This window comes from Dendrobates tinctorius, unplaced genomic scaffold, assembly GCF_039654945.1.
Source record: "Dendrobates tinctorius isolate UK_male_01 unplaced genomic scaffold, ASM3965494v1 ptg000046l, whole genome shotgun sequence".
Lineage (NCBI taxonomy): Eukaryota > Metazoa > Chordata > Amphibia > Anura > Dendrobatidae > Dendrobates > Dendrobates tinctorius.
In genome coordinates this window covers 44,889,719-44,912,186 of record NW_027361714.1, presented here as the reverse complement: position 1 = coordinate 44,912,186, position 22,468 = coordinate 44,889,719, and the positions used below count along the sequence as shown (strand labels likewise).

The following is a 22,468-nucleotide window of genomic DNA, read 5'->3' as shown; positions in this document are numbered from 1 at the left end:
ATGCCTGCTACCCTGACAGTGGGTGACACATTAGCCAATGATGGGACGGTAGTAGTCCCATCATCCGGCTAATGTGTTGAATATAAAACAAAAAAAATAACATAACATACAGAACATACAACATAACATATGGAACATAGAACATGCAGAACATATATCATATAACATACAAAACATAACATATAGAGTACGTACTCACCGCACACACCTAATTCCCCGAAGCCATTGATCGCCTATAATAATAAAATAATAAACCAACCTATAATTACCTTTCCGCCGTAGTCCAAGTAATAGCGAGGGTCCCACGTCGATCTGCCATGGAGAGCTGCCACATCAGCTGATGCGACCGCTCTCCAGGGGCTCCAGCAATGAAATGACGGGCTCCAGCAATGAAATGATGGGCTCCAGCAATGAAATGACAGGCGCTGGTAATCCTCCGCTGTGTATTCCTCCGCTGGGAAAGAGGTCCCATAGCCCTAACCCTAATTCTCACGCAGCATTTCTGTAAAGTGAGATTTTGAACTCAGGTAACCTCAGTGATGGACTGCAGGAGGAATTGTCTCCTGTCAGTTCATCACTGGGAGGCCCTATAGAGCGGTCACATCTGCTGATGTCACTGTTCTATAGGGGAGATTGTCGTGGGACACTAGTTATACAGTTGGTTTATTATTTTTCTTTTTTTTCTAGGAGACCGAGGGCGTCACTTGGATCTGGGAGTTAAATAAAAAGATGAAAACCGTGTTGTTTTTTATTTCATTAAAAGACTTTATTATGTGTGTGCTTTTTTAACCCTTTCAAAAGATTAATAATGGATAAGTGTCTTATTCACGCCTCTCCATTATTAACCGGGCTTAATGTCACCTTACAATAGCAAGGTGACATTAACCGCTTATTACCCCATAGCCCACCGCTACACAGGAGTGGGAAGAGAGGGGCTAAGTGCCAAAATTGGCGCATCTTATAGATGCTACATTTCTAGGGCGGCTGCGGGCTGGTATTTGTAGCCGGGGGGGGGGCCCAATACCAATGGTCTCCTCCTAGGCTATGAATATCAGCCCGCAGCTGACTGCGTAGCCTTTCTGGCTATGAAAAATAGGGGGACCCCACATCATTTTCTTTTTTTGGGGGGGGGGGGGTCCCCCTATTCTAATAGCCAGAAAAGGCGAGGCAGACAGCTGCGGGCTGATATTCATATTGGAATACGATAGAGCGTACATTCAAAATAGGTTAAAAATACACTATTCAAATATAAATACAATTTCATAATATTACCAAAGCATAAACATGGAGTTCACGAAAGAGGGGGAAAAAGACAAACAAAAAACATATAAGACCGGGCCTGACAAAATACGTGTATGGAGGTGGGAGAGTGGCAGCATACATTCATCTAAATAAAATAAATCACAGCTACCGCTAAAGATACAAATGGTAATGTAAACAATAAGTATTTCACCTCTAAAGGGTGATAAAGTGCAAATGTGATAAGAACAATGTAGGTGATTGCAGGGAGATCCTAATAACTAAAGTAAACCACTGACAGCAGTCTGAGATGTCCACAATTGCATGAGGTAATGATAAAGCCACTCTTAAGGGGGTTTTACACTAAGCGATATCGCTAGCAATATCGCTAAAACGTCACTGGTTTTGTGACGTTATAGCGATATTGCTAGCGATATCGCTATGTGTGATACTTACCAGCGACCGGCTCCCCCGCTGTCCATCGCTGATCGCGCGAGAATGTCCGGCTCCATTTCTCGTCGGGCGCTTCCTGCTGAGACTTCCTGCTGTGACGACGAGCGACGCGTGGAGGCGGGCGGGAGGACGTCAGGATCGCTGTGTGTGAATGGTAAGTATCATGCGCTGCGTCGCTGCTACATCGCAGTGAGGTCTTTCTGTATGAAAGCTCACTAGCGATCATTTAGCGATGCACTAGCGATCATTTAGCGATGCACCAGCGATCCTGACCGGGTCGGATCGCTGGTCGGATCGCTGGTGCATCGCTAAATGTAAAAGGGCCTTTACCCATAGTCCCTCTACACAGGATTCCGGAACACGCAGCTCCAACGCGCGTTTCGCATTGGCTTCCTCGGGGGGTCTTTATCGTATTCCAATATTCAGTGAGTGTTCCTAGTTATAAATCCTTTCGTGGTTCCTCTGCAATGTACTTTGAGGACCATACATGATGCAGTAATAATGGATTTCGTTCTAATTTGTATATGGGCTGATATTCATAGCCTGGGAAGGGGCCATGGGCCTTCCCAGGCTACAAATATTGGCCCCGGTCGTTGGCTTTCCCTCTGGCGCAGAAAATTGCGCGGGAGCCCACGCCATATTTTTTTCCATTTTTTTTTTTTTTTTTAAATATATATGGCTATATATCTTTAGATATATCTATGGAAATGTCTATAGATATATCTATGGAAATATCTATAGATATATCTATGGAAAGAAAGATATGGGTTAGATAGATATATCTATCCATATATCTATCCATCTATCTATCCCATATTTATCTATCTATTATCTGTCTATCTGTGTGTGTGTAATGTAGTGTGGGTTGGACAAATGTAAAAGAGGAGGTTGGACAGAAATTACATCACAAATCTTTTTTTTTTTTTTTGTTAAATAACATTTTTATTTAGCTTTACAAAAACATTTACAAATCCGCAGGCAAAACCGCACTGAAAAACAGCATCAAAAACGCACCTGCATTTTCTGCCAAGAGCTGCTGTTTTTGTGCGGAAAAATCCGCGGGAGAATCCGCACTGTGTGCACATACCCAAAGTCTATCCAGAGATCTAATGAGCACATTTGTATTTCTTAAATGCAAGTTAAAGGATTGATCCAGGACTATTTTTTTGTTTTTCTGATGTCTCATTAAAAGAGCATCGGCTTCTCTTCTGCTTTGCTCTGTTGATGGGACGTCACTGCTGACATCATGCTGATTGAAGCCGGCTGTCAATCAGCATGACGGCGGCCGTCACACTCCATCAACAGAGCAGGGCAGAAGAGAAGCCGCTGCTCTTTTAATGAGATGTCAGATTAACTACCTGCCTTTTAATTTTTAGGCCCATAGTAGAAGAAAAAATAGTCATGGATAAATCCTTTAGGGCGGGGGTCCTCAACCTGTAGCTCGGGAACCACATGTAGCTCGTGGTCCCATCAATTGTGGCTTGCGACAGTCTGCCAGCTTGGTGCATTAGCTCCTGGTCTAGCAAACACTTATGAAGAGTACATCTTAAAATGGTGAATTTTGTGGGTAGCCCTACACAGAAGAGCGGATCTGGATGCACATTTACTGGTCTTAGGGGTTTAGAGATGTTTTAGGTATGGTACGCTGGAGCATGGTACTACCTGCTAGAGGAGGTGCTCAAAGCTGAATGTGACAGTGTGTTGGGAGTCCTTGATGGGAGAATACTGAATGGGGGTATTGTGGTAACCCCTGGATCTCAGTGTACTGCTTTGGAGTGATTTCTGTGGAAAAGCTTTGGTTATCATTATACCTGTAATGGGGGCTTTGGTTGACGCTACTTTGAAGGGGGTGGGAGCTGGATGTGGCTCGCGCCCCTCTCTCTAAGCTGAAAGTGGCTCTCCGGGTCAGAAAGGTTGGGTACCACTGCTTTAGGGACAGACCTGATAGATTCATGTTCACATAGAATCTTTATAGCTGCGCTGGTAGTGCCTTTTCTCTTTCCATTGCTCCTGCATATCTCATTTATCGACCTCTTGAACATACCAAGGAGAGTCAAAATGACATGTGATTGTCACTTGTTTCATATATTTGTGTATTCAACTACAGCCTTATGTGCTTCCACAATATATTTTTATCACTATTACAGTGTACAGAGTACAGTGAATTAATCTGTAGACCATCATAAATTGTAAGATTTACAACAGACTTTGCATAAAATTTTGAACACACAAGTTGAACCAGCAGAGAACTAGTACAACAGGTCTGGCATGTCATCCTTGTACTTTATGATGGGATGTTGGAGTACTGTCGCTACTAAGCCACATCTTTTCAGATAAAGATAAGCAAGCTGTCGAAAACCCATTAGTAATGAAATTAAAAATGGCATAATTTTGTTAACTTGTTTTAGTCACTGACACATTATTTGTCAGACACAGAGTGAAATTTCTACATTGCATAGATGTTTATTATTAAATTCAGTTGGTATTCAAATCATGGCACATCCAAAAGACACAAATGGCTCGTTGGTGCGAATACCACCCTCTGCTTTCACATTTATGGGAGTTATGGAAAAGGACAAACATTCACTTTTCCACATAACATTGCGTACTCGCTGAAAAAAAAATTGCATTACACAAAATATCTGTTGGCATAAATAGCACAGCTAAAAGGTGCTATTTTTTTATTATGTGGAATTATGCCAATGAAATGTTAATAGCATCTTATGATAATCCAGCACCCGAACAATTGTTCCCAACCCACCTAATAAAAAAAAGCCTCTTAATGTAGCCATTGTAGTTAAATGCATTGAGGTATTGATTGATGCTTTTTCCAACTCTTGTCCATGAGGATTCCTCTGAATTTGACCAAACTTTGCATTGTTTTCACAACATACAGACATCAACTAAGTGTAACCGGCCCGAAAACAAATGCTTATTGTCTTGTCTTCTCGCAGGTGGTTTCAGCCCAGTAGGACAGTCACTCAGTCGTACACCATCAATCAAACTTCAAGTGGTAAGACAGCTCACTTATTATGTACAGCCGTATTGACCATCAAACATCCGCTTTGCACATTATGCCAGTGTGTCTTTCCAGTAACAATTATTTCCACTGAGGTTAAATGGTGAAAAGATACTGATGCCCCAAAATGTATATCTCTTTCAAGTTCATACAAACTATGTTAAATATTTTTGCTGTTATAGTATTCACTACTCTAGACTGTACTCCACAAATCAGGATCTAAATGTCTGCTGTTGTATCTAAACTCCTCAACATAGAAATTCCAAAAAGAAAGTGTCACGGAAATATAGATATCACATCATGGACAGACATGTTAATGATATGCTAATGATGAAAAAATGGGAACAATTTATTCAAAATATCTTGATGTACTATGAGCTGTATATGCAGAAATCTACACTAAGGCTGGTTTCACATTAGTGTTTTTTTGTGCAGCGCATCCGTGCACATGCGTCATGCGTACCTATGTTTAACATGGCGTACGCATGGTCTTGCGTTTGCATGCGCTCGTCTGCGTTTTCGTGCTCATGTGTTTTTTCAAGGTGTGCGTCTAGACGCGCCAGACACAACCTGTTGCATTCTTGGGTCCGTCCAAAGGCGTAAAAAAAACGCATATGTATGCTTGCACACGGAATGCGTCAAAACAACGCATTGCAGTCTATGGGAACGCAGGCGTGCACATGGACTTGCGTGCGCATGCGTTTTAAGAGTAAACATGGCTAGAAACTGGTTAAAACACATGCACATAAACGCAAACGCCTGCAAAAACGCATGTGCGTTTTTGCATGCGTTTCTACTTGCGCACGATGCGCTGCGCCCAAAGACGCAAATGTGAAACTAGCCTAACTCACCTTGGCTGCTCTCAGTGAGACAATTAACCCCATCCCGACATGCGCCGTACATATACTGCTGTGCAGGAGATGCGTTCCCACAAAGTGCAGTATTTAACCCCTCTGATGCTGCTGTCAGTAGTGACAGTGGCATAGAGAAGCATCGCGCAGGGAGGGGGCTCCCCGCGCTTTCACCGGGACATCGAGATGCCATCACGATGTCTCGATGGTCTCCTTGGAGACTCCCGACACCAAGATGGCCACAGGGTCCTGGAGGGAAGGTGGCTTGCGAGCGCCTGCTGAGAGCAGGCACCAGCATGCCTCCTTCCCTGCCTGTCAGATCCTGATCTGATATTCTGCAGTGCAGTGTCAGATCAACGAGCTGACATTATATAATGATGTATAGGACAATGTAATTTTTTTTTTAACGTTTTTCCAAATATTTTTTTTTAAATCCCTAAATAAAGAAGAAAAAAATATTTTTCCAATAAATAAATTTATTTATGTAAATGAAAAAACCCCCAATAAAACTACACATATTTGGTATTGCCGCGTCCATAATGACCCGCTCTATAAAACTATCCCACTAGTTAACCCCTTCAGTGAACACCGTAAAAGAATAAATAAAAAACGAGGCAAAAAACAATGCTTTATTATCTTAATGCAAAACAAAAAGTGCAGTAAAACGCAATCAAAAAGACAGATGTAAATACAAATGGTACCGCTAAAAACGTCATCTTCTCTCCCAAAAATCAAGCAACCATACAGCTCCATCAGCATAAAAATAAGTTGTAGCTCTCAGAATAAAGTGATGCAAAAATGAGTATTTTTCTATAAAATGTCTATTATTGTGTAAACGCGCAAAAACATAAAAAAAATATACAGTCATATGTTAAAGTTTGGGCACCCCTATTAATGTTAACCTTTTTTCTTTATAACAATTTTGGTTTTTGCAACAGCTATTTCAGTTTCATATATCTAATAACTGATGGACTCAGTTATATTTCTGGATTCAAATGAGGTTTATTGTACTAACAGAAAATGTGCAATCTGCATTTTAACAAAATTTGACCGGTGCAAAAGTATGGGCACCGCAACATAAAAGTGACATTAATATTTCGTAGATCCTCCTTTTGCAAAAATAACAGCCTCTAGTCGCTTCCTGTAGCTATTAATGAGTTCCTGGATCCTGGATGAAGGTATTTGTGACCATTCCTGTTTACAAAACAATTCCAGTTCAGTTAAGTTTGATGTTCGCCGAGCATGGACAGCCCGCTTCAAATCATCCCACAGATGTTCAATGATATTCAGGTCTGGGGACTGGGATGGCCATTCCAGAACATTGTAATTGTTCCTCTGCATGAATGCCTGAGTAGATTTGGAGCGGTGTTTTGGATCATTATCTTGCTGAAATATCCATCCCCTGCGTAACTTCAACTTCGTCACTGATTCTTGCACATTATTGTCAAGAATCTGCTGATACTGAGTTGAATCCATGCGACCCTCAACTTTAACAAGATTCCCGTTGCCGGCATTGGCCACACAGCCCCAAAGCATGATGGAACCTCCACCAAATTTTACTGTGGGTAGCAAGTGTTTTTCTTGGAATGCTGTGTTTTTTAGCCTCCATGCATAACGCCTTTTTGTATGACCAAACAACTCAATGTTTGTTTCATCAGTCCACAGGACCTTCTTCCAAAATGTAACTGGCTTGTCCAAATGTGCTTTTGCATACCTCAGGCGACTCTGTTTGTGGCGTGCTTGCAGAAACGGCTTCTTTCGCATCACTCTCCCATACAGCTTCTCCTTGTGCAAAGTGCGCTGTATTGTTGACCGATGCACAGTGACACCATCTGCAGCAAGATGATGCAGCAGATCTTTGGAGGTGGTCTGTGGATTGTCCTTGACTGTTCTCACCATTCTTCTTCTCTGCCTTTCTGATATTTTTCTTGGCCTGCCACTTTTGGGCTTAACAAGAACTGTACCTGTGTTCTTCCATTTCCTTACTATGTTCCTCACAGTGGAAACTGACAGGTTAAATCTCTGAGACAACTTTTTGTATCCCTCCCCTGAAAAGCTATGTTGAATAATCTTTGTTTTCAGATCATTTGAGAGTTGTTTTGAGGAGCCCATGATGCCACTCTTCATAGGAGAATCAAATAGGAGAACTACTTGCAAGTGGCCACCTTAAATACCTTTTGTCATGATTTGATACACCTGGCTATGAAGTTCAAAGCTCAATGAGGTTACAAAACCAATTTAGTGCTTCAGGAAGTCAGTAAAAAGTAGTTAGGAGTGTTCAAATCAAGAAAATGATAAGGGTGCCCATACTTTTGCACCGGTCAAATTTTGTTAAAATGCAGATTGCACATTTTCTGTTAGTACAATAAACCTCACTTGAATCCAGAAATATAACGGAGTCCATCAGTTATTAGATATATGAAACTGAAATAGCTGTTGCAAAAAACAAAATTGTTATAAAGAAAAAAGGTTAACATTAATAGGGGTGCCCAAACTTTAACATATGACTGTACATGAGGTATTGCTGTAATCGTACTGACCCGAAGAATAAAGCTGCCTTACCAATTTTATTACACGTAGAACAGTATAAAAAAAAAATAAAACAAAAAACAATTCCTGAATTGCTGGTTTTTGTTCATTGTCTCCCAAAAATCAGAATAGAAAGCTATCGAAAAATGTCATGTGCCCGAAAATGGTATCAATAAAAATGTCAGCTCGTCCTGCAAAAAACAAGCCCTCTTATGACTGTGAGCCAAAATATGGAAAAATTATAACACTCAAAATGTGGTAATGCAAAAATTAGTTTTCGCAATAAAAAGCATCTTTAAGGCTAGCTTCACACTAGCGTTTTTACCCGCAGTGCATGGCCGCCGCTAAGCCCCGCCCCCTCCGGTCATCTCCTCCTAGTATCGCACATCGCTGCATGCGATCTGCACGCCCTATCTTTAGCATGTGACAGCTGAACACATGAAGAAGCTGCTGGCACCGGAGACCATCGGGGAAGCAGGGAAGTGCAGAGACCGCACCAGGAGAGGGTGAGTATGACGGGGAGGATGGGGGGAGCCGTGTCGAGCCATGCATACAACAGGGGGAGGACGCTGTGCCATGCATACAGCAGGGGAGAGGATGGAAGACGCTAAGCCAAGCATACAGCAGGGGGGGAGGACAGAGGAGCCATGCATACAGCAGGGAGGAGGACAGAGGAGCCTTGCATACAGCAGGGAGGAGGACAGAGGAGCCATGCATACAGCAGGGAGGTGGACGGAGGAGCCATGCATACAGCAGGGAGGAGGACGGAGGAGCCATGCATACAGCAGGGAGGAGGACGGAGGAGCCATGCATACAGCAGGGAGGAGGACGGAGGAGCCATGCATACAGCAGGGAGGAGGACGGAGGAGCCATGCATACAGCAGGGAGGAGGACGGAGGAGCCATGCATACAGCAGGGAGGAGGACGGAGGAGCCATGCATACAGCAGGGAGGAGGACGGAGGAGCCATGCATACAGCAGGGAGGAGGACGGAGGAGCCATGCATACAGCAGGGAGGAGGACGGAGGAGCCATGCATACAGCAGGGAGGAGGACGGAGGAGCCATGCATACAGCAGGGAGGAGGACGGAGGAGCCATGCATACAGCAGGGAGGAGGACGGAGGAGCCATGCATACAGCAGGGAGGAGGACGGAGGAGCCATGCATGGAGGAGGACGGAGGAGCCATGCATGGAGGAGGACGGAGGAGCCATGCATGGAGGAGGACGGAGGAGCCATGCAGGGAGGAGGACGGAGGAGCCATGCATACAGCAGGGAGGAGGACGGAGGAGCCATGCATACAGCAGGGAGGAGGACGGAGGAGCCATGCATACAGCAGGGAGGAGGACGGAGGAGCCATGCATACAGCAGGGAGGAGGACGGAGGAGCCATGCATACAGCAGGGAGGAGGACGGAGGAGCCATGCATACAGCAGGGAGGAGGACGGAGGAGCCATGCATACAGCAGGGAGGAGGACGGAGGAGCCATGCATACAGCAGGGAGGAGGACGGAGGAGCCATGCATACAGCAGGGAGGAGGACGGAGGAGCCATGCATACAGCAGGGAGGAGGACGGAGGAGCCATGCATACAGCAGGGAGGAGGACGGAGGAGCCATGCATACAGCAGGGAGGAGGACGGAGGAGCCATGCATACAGCAGGGGGAGGACGGAGGAGCCATGCATACAGCAGGGGGAGGACGGAGGAGCCATGCATACAGCAGGGGGAGGACAGAGGAGCCATGCATACAGCAGAGGGAGGATGGAGGAGCCATGCATACAGCAGGGGGAGCCACACATACCAGGACAGGGATGAGGGGACAATTCATACCTGGCTTATACTCAAGTCAATAAGCTTACCCAGTTTTCCGTGGCAAAATTAGGCGCCTCAGCTTATAATCGGGCCGGCTTATACTCGGGTATATACGGTAATTTTTTTTGATAGATTGGGCGATTCTGAACTCGGCGATACCAAATGTATATGATTGATTTTTTTTTTTTAATTGTTTTATTTTGAATGGGGTGAAAGGGGGTGATTTTAAACTTTCATATATTTTTTTATACAAATATTCTTAAAAACATTTTTTTTCACTTTTGGCATGCTTCAATAGTCTCCATGGAAGACTAGAAGCTGCCATAACCCGATCGACTTTGCTACATACAGGCGATGATCAGATCACGTGTATGTAGCAGAATACCTCACTTGATATGAGTGCCGACCACCGGTAGAGCGCTCGTAGCAATGCATCAGTGACAACCATAGAGGTCCCCAGGAGATCTCTGGTTGTCATGCCAACCCATCAGTTACGTGCAATCACGTAATGGGGTTCACTGATGGGTGGATTTCTGGCATGTTAAATGCTGCTGTCCGAGTATGACCGCGGCATTTAACGGGTTAGTATCCACGGATGGATTGCGATTCCACCCATGGCTGTTCCGGGCACATGTCAGCTGTTCAAAACAGCTGACGTGCTGGGAAAGATGTGGGTTGAGCACCGGAGCCCACATCAAAGGGAGGGAGTCAAACATCGGTGTAAATTTACGCCCGATGTCGGAAAGGGGTTAATCAGGAAATCACCTGAAAAGGCTTCCAGTTAAAATGCATCTTCAAGAAATTATTTTTGTAATCACTGAGCTTTTTGAAAGTGTTTTTCGATCGGGTGTGTTTTGCAAAGACAGTGGTGGTACATAGTTTCATACAGTACTGAGTCACATTCCAGAAAACTTCTAAACCAGAGTATGGCAAGAACCACTCTATTAAGTAAAGTGAAACGACAGTCTATCATTACTTTGAGGTGTGAAGCTCAGTCATTCTGGAAAATTGCTAAAACTTTGCAGCAATGAAAATAATCAATTACTATGATGAAACTGGCTCTAATAATGAATGTCCTATGAAAAAGTGTAAGGATTACCTTTGTTGCAGACGATAAGTTCTTCTGAGTTACTTGCATCCAAAACCACAGATTGACGGCATCTAAAATATGGAAAACCATCAAGCAGCAGTCACAGTTCAACATAAAACTGTCCATAAGAGACTTCGAGAATAGTTCTTAGTCTAGTCACAGAAATAAAATGAAATCACTTTTTAGAATGCAGTATTCCACAGAATTAATAGTAAAAAGAATAAGTCACAAACAATATAAGTGATATCATGTAAAATTACTATCACATACTTCCCCTGTATACTCAGAAACTAATGGCATACAGTTCAGTATAGTATTTTAGCCTGACTTTGCCCCACAGATCTACCTATGGACTGATAAAGTTGTGTCTATTTATAAATGATTAGTTTCCTAAAAACGTTTCACAGATATCTCTGAAAAGACTGAATTCATTTCCACAGGTTTCTATGTTATTACAGCTCTCGGTGAGTCACTATAAACAGACCTCAGGGGCTTCTGTACCAATGAGACGGAGACACACCCTGCCAAAAAAATGCCTTAATTTCACAAAGCAAACAAACCTTCATTAATAGTTACTTTGGCTATTGGTGCATATGTGGGCAGAAAGGAATTATAGAAGTAAAACTTGTTTTGTGAAAGCACCTGCTTAGAAATTGGAAGTGGTGTTCAGGAAGTGTGTAGCCATTCATTTCCTTTTAAAGGGATCCTGTTAGGTCCCCCATGACCTCCAACCCAGCAGCATTCACTTATGTATGAGTAAATTCCCTGACATACCATGTTTGTATAACTTTTCGGTAAAAATTAGGTTTTAAAAAGCCTTTCTATTGTCCCAGTTTCTTATGCTAATGAGGGCTTTGACTAGTTGATGGGCCATTGGTTTCCCCAGATTAGTGTGCGTTCTTTCCATGTTATCGCACCCAGTGATAACATAATTTGCAGGAGCTGGTGTCATCGCCAACTATTGTAAATCTCGCACTTGCATGCCTCACATTTCGGCAGCATCACTGCTCCTTTGTAGCCAGGTGTATGCTTCCTTTCTGCATGGCGCACTGAGCATAATCGGAACTTCAGAAGACTGCTTCTGAACTTAGACATGCACACTGCATCTCTAAAGCCAGGGAGCGTACACCCGGCTACAAAGGGTCAGTGACGCTGCAGAAATGTGCAGCGTGTGTTCTCGAAATTTGCAGAAGCTGGCGATGACGCCAGCTCCTACAAATTATGTTATCATGCCCACAGGGGTGTGATGACATGGAAAGAGGGCGTACTAGTCTGGGGCAACTAACGCCCTATCGATCTAAATAGTATAGGAAGCTGGGACAATATAAGTGCGTTTTTAAACCAAATTTATACCGAAAAATGTTGTACAGGGATGGTTAGGCAGGGAATTTACTTATACATAAGTGAATGCTGCTGGGTTGGAGGGCATGGCGGACCTGACAGGCTCCTTTTAAATAGAAAACTATTATTTTTTTTGCTTTATAGCAGTGTGGTTATAACTTTGTTTAAAGGAGTTGTCCTGAAGCAAAGTCTGCAGTTACTCTGTGTCACTCTAGACATTTTGGAATCGTGACAGTGTGTGATGTGTATACTGTCACAATTCCTGTGCGATTGGGCGGATACGTAACCGCATATGTGATTTGCATTCATACGGTCACGTGCTAGCTAGACTCTCTGCTTTTCTCAATTCTCTTCTATTAAGAGATTATAGATGAGACTAGTTGACACATGACTGCAAGTATTCAAATCGCATGCATTGGTTAAATGAAAGTCGACTCATCCAACATTTGTTGAAATCATAGCAGTGTGAAATTTGAAAGTTTGCATTCATATGGACCTCAGAAGCAGAGTTCCTAGTCTTCCTTTCCTGGGTCGGTCCTCATGAAAGCCAGTTTGTTCATTGCAATTGATGGTTTTCATGACTGCACTTGAGGATATCTTCAAGGTTCTAGAAATTTTCTGCATTTCACTGACATCATGACTTAAAATAAACTTTTGTTTCTCTTTGCTTTGTTGAGTGATTCTTGCCAAATTCTGGCTTAGAACCGTTGCGGAATATGTCTAAGCACTATATTAAACTGTGTACCAGCACTGCCTTTGCAAAAAGCACTTGATGGTCACACACTTTCTGAAGGCCAGTGATCCCACAGGCAAAATCTTGATGAGCCATACCTGTTCATTGGAAGCCATGTTAGTTGACTACCTTATGAAACTGCTTGAAAGAATACCAAGGGAGTGTAAAGATGTCATCAGAGTAAAACTGGGTTAGTTGCGGAATCTAAGGTTTATCACTCGTGATGAGAGAGTGTGTTCGTTACTCGAATTTTCCAAGCATGCTTGGGTGTTCTCCGAGTATCTTGGGCGCGCTCATAGATTTATGTTTGTGTCGCCACCTCCACATGATTTGCGGCTGCTAGGCAGCCTGAATACATGTGGGGATTGCCTAACAGGCAATCCCTGCATGTATTCAGGTTGTCTAACAGCCGTAAATCAAGCAGCTGCGGAGACACAAACATAATCTACGAGCACACCCAAGATACTCGGAGAACACCCGAGCATGCTCTGAAAACTCGAGTAACGAGCACACTCGCTCATCACTATTTATCACATATTGTGGTTTGTTTCACACTTGTTTCTTTACTACTTGTTTCCATATGTGTTCTTTTGTGGCGTCCCTACCTTCTTTCTGAATCTACAATGTGCACATTCTATTGCATGAACAGGTGTCCAAACTTTTAGTGTATGTTGTATTTGTTACTAAAATCCCTTCCCTGTTATCCTAACTTGTAGGCGGTCATACTACTTAATTGATAGCTTTCCCTGTAATTTCTATGCATACAAAGATAGCCTTTACTTACAAAGTAGGATCACCTACTGGGAACTAAACAGATCATGAATTATAAAGAATAAAATACAAGCTGCTAGCTCTAGAACACATTATTACATATATTACTTGACATTTTCCCTTTGAATGAGACTGTAAGGTCGAGGTCACACTTGCAAGAAATTCACGTCTCAATACCCGACACTGGCACTTGGACCGGAACGCTCAGCTGCACAGAAACACATGCAGCCACTCCGGTCCCGAGTGCCAGATATTGAGACGTTTGACTCATGCGAGTTTCTCGCAAATGTGACCCCGGCCTAAGTCTTCTGTCGGAACCTAGTTGTCATGATCCAGGTTGGATCCGACAGAGTAATTGCACAAAGTAACCTTTTTTTTTTCCCTTGGCTGTGTGCCAAAGGTGGTTTTGCCCCTGGTGCCCATTAGGGTCATTGCACTGTGGTGATTTCAGTTGTAGTTTCCCCCGGTGGCCATTAGGGTCATTGCACTCTGGTTACCTTAGTTTGTGCACATAATTATGTAACAGGTGTGAAAGCCCTATAAGAGAGTATCAGGTGTGTTAATCACTGTGGGTGATAAAGTATTAATTTGCAAGCAAGCCTGGGTGAAGGATGGAGCTAAAGGAGAGTCATGGGCAGCTCAGTGAGTTTCCTGGAGTGTCATCTATGGTGTCTGCAAGGAGGGCTGGCATGGCGTGGTGGAGTCGCAGTTATGGTGTCAGCAAGGAGTACCCGCATGGATTGGTGGAGTGGCAGCTATGGTGTAGAGCTGCACTCAAAATGCTGGACGTTCTTGCTGAGAGCTGGACTTTTTGGCAGAAAAGCTGGACTCATTTGCGGGACTCTGTTTCTGGACAGCTGCACGCAGGTGTGGACTCTGTTTGCTCCAAGGCTGCACTATGATGCTGAGAAGGTCTGTTTCTGGACAGTGCACGCAGATGTCGCCCACGGTGGAGGAATAGATGCACGCAGGTGGTGGGCTCTGTTGCTAGGAGCGTAAGCAACAGAGCAAAGCTAAGTGGTGTTTCCCCTGTTTTGTCACTTTTTCTTATGTGTGTTTAGTGCAGTGGTGGGATTAGTTTCCACACCGACCAATTCCCGAGCGAGGGTTTAGGTGCAGGGCGAGTCAGGGTTTTGAGGTTCCTGATCGTCGCTCGGTGCGGAACCGGCCTAGGGAACGTTATGAGTGTAGAGACACTGACTCAGGGGAGTGCAGGAGGTCTCCACTTCCCCATTTCCCTATCGCAGGGCCACCATTGTTATTGTTACCCAGGTTTCCCCTTTTCCCCTATGTCTTATTGTATTAGTTACCGGCCTGCGGGCCGCGTCACATAGGACAATTACACGTGCCGCGTCCTGTTGTATCAGTTACCGGCCTGCTGGCCGTGTCACTCAGGACGGGGCACGTGACACTAGTGTGTTCTGGACACTTGCTTTAGTTGATTTCAAGTGGCAGATGGATTGACAAAGGTCAAGGTCATTGTTAGCAATTCACCACTGCTACCTCTTCTTAAAGGAGTTATCCAGTATTAGGAAAACATGACTTCCATCTTAAAACAGCGTCACCTGTGACCACATGTGGTAAGTGAAATTGCAGCTCAGTTGTATTTCAGTAGAGTTAGGCTGCAGAGGTAGACACACTCATGGGCAAATCTGCCTCTGTTTCGGAAACTAACCAAATACAGTTTGGTCTATATATATTTGGACAGAGACAACATTTTTCTAATTTTGGTTCTAGACATTACCACAATGAATTTTAAACAAAAATTTAAGGAGCTGAAACTCCTAAACCCTTCATCCAATTTTAATGTGGATACCCTCAAATGAAAGCTGAAAGTCTGAACTTCAACTGCATCTGAATTGTTTTGCTTAAAATTCATTGTGGTAATGTCTAGAACCAAAATTAGAAAAATGTTGTCTGTCCAAATATATATGGACCTAACTGTATTTAAAATACTTTGCAATCCTTATAAAACTCAAATTAAAGTGGTCGTCTATTAATCATCCATCTATGGAACCCTTAGTTTGTTTAATTGTAGAAAACCTATTGCAAAGTAAACATCTACAGTTAAATGCTATTTTGTGTTTTATCTAAATAGGTTTAAAATTCTGTGCTGATTTGTTTCTTAATATAATTTTAGCGTGGCCAGAGCGCACAAGATGTCTGATACAGAGCTTCAAATCCCTACATATATACAGATCTAATAGAAAATATGCAGCCTCCAGTAGAGGTTGATTCTATTTATTCAGTAGAGAAACTAAACACACTTGCCTTACAGAGGCTGGACAGATATCTGTCTGGGATGATTTAGCGAATCCTGCTTTGAGCAGGGGGTTGGACCAGATGGCCCAGGAGGTCCCTTCCAACTCTACGATTCTATGACTCTACATACCTTGGCTACCTTAGTTGCTACCAACTCCCTTTGCAATTGCCAACTAATGACATCCTAGATGTGCTTGATGGGTGTCAATTCTGGAGAAGCTGCAAACCATGGTAGCACCTTTAGGTCACACAGACTGCTCACAGTAGCACAAGCAAAATGTGATCTGGCATTGTCATGTTGAAAACCTGCACCTGTAGCTGGACATATGGCTCGCAGCCAAGTGTCGTGCAAACATCTTCTGATGTTCTGTGTAGACAATCTTAGTCTTGGTATGTGAAGTCTAATTTTACTTCCAGTACCGAATAATTCATTAAGCATTATTCTCCTAATTTGACACCACCTGGGCAATGTCATGAATAGACTTTCACGAGAGAACATCACACTGAGATTATGATGTTGATTTGGTGTATCGTACAGTAACCGGATCCCTCTAGTCTTCATTCCATGTACACTAGCAGCTTGGCGTTACATTAATTTGGTAGTGGAATCAGTGGTAATACTATTTCTCTAAAGCAGTGGTCCCCAACCTTTCTGACCTAGAGAGCCACATTCCGCTTTGAGAGCCTGTCACGAGCCACATGCAGCTCCCTCCCACCTCACAGTAGTGGCAACCAGAGCCCCAATACGGGTAAAATGATAACCAAAGCTTTTCCACAGAAATCACCCCGAATCAATATAACAAGATCCAGAGGTCCCCACAATACTTCCATCCAGCACTCTCAACACACTGTTGCATCCAGCTTCAAGCACCTCCTCTGACAAGTAGTATCGTGTCTCCAGTGCACCATACTTAAATTATCTCTAAACCCCTAAGACCAGTATATGTGTATTCAGTTCTTCTCTTCTGTGCAGGGCTACTCACAAAATTCACCCTTTTGAGATGTGCTCCTCATACCTGTTTGCTAGACCTGGAGCTAATGCACCAAGCTGGAAGACAGCTGCGAGCCACAATTCATGGGACCACGAGCCACATGTGGCTCCCGAGCTACAGGTTGAGGGACCCCTGCTCTAAAGTGTCTCAAGATCCAAAATGCATGCTGCTCTTAATAATGTGTGCTGCATGCGTGGCCCAATCAGTGACTGCCATAACTTGCAGTGTTCTGGATTTGTCTCCCATTGAGCACATCTGAGATGTCATTGGCCGGCAATTACAAAGGAAGCTGTCAGCAGAGGATCTTGATTATTTGCATACCAAAATGCATTGTGTGGTGGACATTTTTGAGATTACCATCAATAACTTAATTGATAGAATGAAAGGTTGTGTAAGTGTGTATTTCTGAGCGTGGTGCTCATGCTCAGTACTTTTACAGTAATATATAAAACTTTTGTTTCCATTTTTTCATGATTTGCACATCATTAGCATGTCTGTTGATCCTGTTTTGATATCCACGTGCCTTTTTCTTCTTGGTATTGCAATTTCAATGTTATGGGGTGATCTATGCGTATACATAATTGTATTTTCTTATTTCATTCCAATAATTTTAGAGTAATTTAGAAGCAAAGGTTTCTTCAATAAAAATAGAAGCTGACAGTATTCTACCAGTCCAGGAGACTGTGAGTATCCTGTATTCACACTTTTCTTTATATTGAGTATTAGTAATTAAGCATCTTTATAAATAACATTTGGTGCTAACTGTATGGGTATGCTTAAGATTTATACAAAACATGGCCAACTATAAAGTAAAATGGCCACATATCAGAAAGAATATAGTGGTAGAAATCTTGTTTATTGTTATTGGTTCATAAAAAAAGTGAAATGTAGGATCAGTCTATGATTGATAAAAATCAGACACTGATTAGTCAAAAGCTTCAATCACATAATGTTGAACTACACAGCTATGTAGAGCCATCATCTTGCATTTCTAATTTCTAGGGTCCAACAGAAATGAGAATGTTAAACACCTCTGTCACAGTTTTCCAAGTGTCACCCTGTGGTGTTTTTGCATTCTAGGAAATGATTTCACTTTGTGTCAAGTTCATAAATCCATAAATCAGCAGCTGTTTGGAAATTGGTACAGTAGTTGGTATGATTAGTGTGCAAAACCATGTCTCATAGTTCCCACAGTCTATTATCATATGTCTCCGGCTGTGTTCCCACCACCTTGATTCCTTAGTGAAAGTTTACAAAGCCTCAGTCTTTACCAAGGTAGAGCTTTGGTTTCAGCTGTTTTACTGTGAGAGGAAGTATATGGTAAGGGATGCCTTTGTGGCATGAATGTGATAACATTGTGGTGGTCTTATCTCTCCTCTAGGTGATTGCTCTGTACGACTACACTGCGCATAGATCAGATGAGCTAAGCATCCAACGTAGTGACATTATCCATGTGTTGTACAAAGATAATGACAATTGGTGGTTTGGCAGTCTCCAGAATGGACAACAGGGTTACTTTCCAGCAAACTATGTGGCTGCTGAAAGTAAGTTCATACAATAGAAAGTAATATTGGTTTAACTGATTATTTTGTGCCATACATCTGAAATGATTTAGAAACTTAATAGTGTCATGGTTTTTTTTTTTCCAGTCCAGCGTGACTATGACCACCCTACAACATCCAAATTTCCCTATCCTGTGCCCCATGAACAGTCACAAGCTGATCATCTTGAACATAATGCTGGCATGGTAAATATCTTTACTCCTAACAAAAAAATATACTGTATGTAACATTATAAAGTAGCGGTCATTAGAGTTGAGCGAAACAGGTCGGTCAGATTCAAAAGTCGCCGACTTTCGCCAAAGTCGGGTTTCATGAAACGAAACCCGATTACAGTGGGAAGTTGGCCATGAGGTCGGCGACCCAAGCGTCAAAGTCTGGTTTCGCCGAATGCTTGCACGTGACTTTTTTCAGCCAATGAGAGAAGCGTAGTGGGAGGGAGAAAGAGAAGAGAGAGAGATTTTGCCGCCTCTGCGGTTAAAATTCATGCCAGGTGTGTTTACAGTCCTCCACTCACTGCCGACTTTTCTCCCCATTGACTTGCATTGGGTTTCGTGTTTCACGACTTTTCCCTATAGTCGGCCGATTTCATTCGACTTGACTTTTGAGAAAGTCTGGTTTCATGAAACCCGACTCGACCCTGAAAAAGGCAAAGTCACTCATCTCTAGTGGCGATTTCATTGATGAGCAGATTTTCCTCTAAATTCTTATGATTGGGCCACATTTCTACACAAATTAGAACCAACACAAGAGAATAATGATATGATAACTTCATAAATTAAGACACTCCTTTAACAGATCCTGGGTAGAACTTGTCAATTCAGCGATTCCATATGAAAACACGGTGTATCAAAATAGAGGGTGCCCTGGGAAATTCTATAAAATATGGGACTTCTGGAACTCAACACCCGCCACTATCTAGCAAGTGCCTAAGAATATTGATGTGGGGGGGTGCCCAAACCACATTTACAGGTGCGTTGGTTTTTCCAGCAGAAATGTTAATTTTTAGTTATTGTTATGTAAAGAGTTATTGGGTATCGATCTCCAAGTTTCTAGGTCGACGTTATGTGCGATCCAGTAACTATATACTGAGATAACAAGTTACAATGTGTGGTTATTAGGTGTATGTGAAGCATATAACCACAGTATAACATTGCTGGACGGTTAATAACCAGACATGGGAATGAACACGTGCTAATTCATACATTGTTGCTTCTAATTGTGTAAACCAGTGTAATAACAAAGAGTTCTCCTGTTTATGGATATCGGAAATGTTTGTTCTTATGTATATTTTCAATAAACGAAGTTTAAAGAAAATACCAACAGAAAAAAACACATAAGGTGCATATTGTCTCATAAAATATGATGTTTACAGAAATTGTAAAATTAAAACAAAAAATATAAATGCAATAGATACAATAAAAGAGTAACCCAATGGAGGACCACATCAAATGTAATAAGTGTAGTGTCGGTTATTACATATGCTAAGTATGCTGTTTATCAATTAGCTCTAAACTATATGTGAACAGTGCTAGTCGATACCAGAAAGTTTAAGCCAGAGTGGAAGTACAATTGTTCTAAAATAATTTAAAAAAAATAGGCACTTACATTTATAAGACCTAGTGTAACATGCGGTTCTGGCGCCACAACTCACGTTTCACCCTAGTTTCATCAGTGGGCGTGACTTTGGGTTACTCAGATATTGTATTTGTTGCATTTATCGTTATGGTTTTAATATTACAATTTCAATGAACATTATATTTTACGAGGTGATATGCACCTTATGTGTGTTTTTTTCTGTTGGTATTTAATTTCAACACAAAGTAGTTTGTAACACACCAGGGGCAGGTACTGACAGCTTGGGGCCCTAGTGCAAGAAATGTGTCTGGACTCCTCTCCTTTTATGGCTGCAAAGCTATAAATCAGATTGTGTGTGTGTGTGTGTGTGTGTGTGTGTGTGTGTGTGTGTGTGTGTGTGTGTGTGTGTAAGGGATTTTGCTGTACATGAGAGGATGCCGTTTAATATGGGACAGTGTTATACATAAACTCGAGAGGATGCTATGTTATAAGGGACAGTGCTATAAATAACATGAGTACACTGTATAGTAAGGGACAGTGCTATATATAATAAGTAAATGCACTATATACTAAGGGATGGTGTTATACATTCTAAGGTTATATTCAAACATCTGCGTGAAATGTCGGTTTTCTTGGACGTCACACAGACCCATGGAGTATGTCCTATTCTGATCTTCAAAATCAGTTTAGAATAGGACATACTCTGAATGTCATGGATCGCATTCTCAGATCCCTGAATTTCATGCATGTGTGAATGGACCTATGAAACTCTATTGGTCTGGCAGTACATAGACATTTCGCACCAATGTGTGATTGTAGCCGAAGAGAGTTTGTTTTACAAAACAATTATTACAATTACCGTATTACTCCCATCATCTCTCTGCAAGTCATATAGTATAAATATTTTCATAGAAATTTCATAGAATCGTAGAGTTGGAAGGGAACTCCTGGGCCATCTGGTCCAACCCCCTGCTCAAAGCAGGATTCGCTAAATCATCCCAGTCAGATGTCTGTCCAGCCTCTGTTTGAAGACTTCCATTGAAGGAGAACTCACCACTTCTCGTGGCAGCCTGTTCCACTCATTGATCACTCTAACTGTCAAAAAGTTATAGAATACATATTTACATCAGTCGACTTACCGTTGACGTATCAGCTGGTTAGACTAATTTTCTGTTTCTTCTGCATCTGGTCAGACCTCCATATTGACACCTTCCAGACACGACTCGTCTTGTCACAATGATCAAAACAGCCTTGAAAATAACAATTTCACATATAATGTATATACGGTATACATTTGCAGCCTGACAAATTAAAATCTCCCACATTGTCCCACTGAATATAACTATGTACCTCACCACTAATATACAATTAGCCATGCACCATTCAAAATAAAAATGGATAAGCCAGCACTGTTCCCCACGTTAACTATAATTTCCACTGCCCAATAAATATAAATTAGACATTCTGACTCTTCAAAATTCATTTTAAATCTGTCACATGTCCTAAACCCCACCCCAAGTCCCTGCATAGCGTCCTACCCAAATTCCCAATTCATTATAAGTCCTTGCATAGCATCCTCCCCTACACACTGATTCATTATAAGGCCCTGTATAAGTATTTCCCCACCCTACAATTCGTTGCAAGTCCCTGATATTATCCTTCCCTTTATTTAAAAAAATTATATTTTTTTAATTTTTATACTGGCCCCTGTGGCTTTTTTAGACGTGTACTTCCTGATCTTTCAGGAAGAGAATTTGGCAAGGCTTCATATCATAGAATTACAATAACAGGTAACACCTCTATGTACAGCTGATAACACAGGATCACCAATCACAAAGGGCAATGTCATAGCTGACCCCTGACCCTCCTCTCTTTTGCATAAGCTCATTAGATGCTTCAGTATAAAATATAGGATTTGAGTCTATTCATTGTGTCTTATAAGCACATGGATTTCCTGAAACAGAGGGTTTCCTGAAACAGTAAGTCTGCTGCCACTTGGAGGTTGACACTGTTATTGTATTTAAATAAAATTGGCTCCTCCCCAGCAGATTATATCTCACCTGCTGGAGTCAGGGTTCCTCAGGTTTTTATAGTGTCCGTTGGAGGCAAAGGTCTGTTGATGAGAGAACTTGCTTAGGAAACGTCTTATCCGAGCATGCTTAGGTGTTATCCGAACAACTGGGAGTGCGCGCATATTATGTTCCGAGTCCCCGCGGTTGTATGATTTGCGGCTGTGAAACAGCC

The 22,468-nt window shown here is 42.4% G+C and overlaps 1 protein-coding gene across 4 annotated transcripts in view; it reads left to right on the top strand.

The window, feature by feature from the left end:
* AHI1 (Abelson helper integration site 1) overlaps positions 1-22,468 on the top strand; it is a 300,707-nt gene that overhangs the window by 244,282 nt on the left and 33,957 nt on the right. For all 4 annotated transcript variants that reach the window (XM_073575859.1, XM_073575862.1, XM_073575861.1 and 1 more), the window contains 4 exons: positions 4,647-4,705; positions 17,702-17,770; positions 18,469-18,631; positions 18,737-18,834. In XM_073575859.1, coding sequence (XP_073431960.1) covers positions 4,647-4,705; positions 17,702-17,770; positions 18,469-18,631; positions 18,737-18,834 — 389 coding nt within the window. The remainder of the gene's footprint in view (positions 1-4,646; positions 4,706-17,701; positions 17,771-18,468; positions 18,632-18,736; positions 18,835-22,468) is intronic.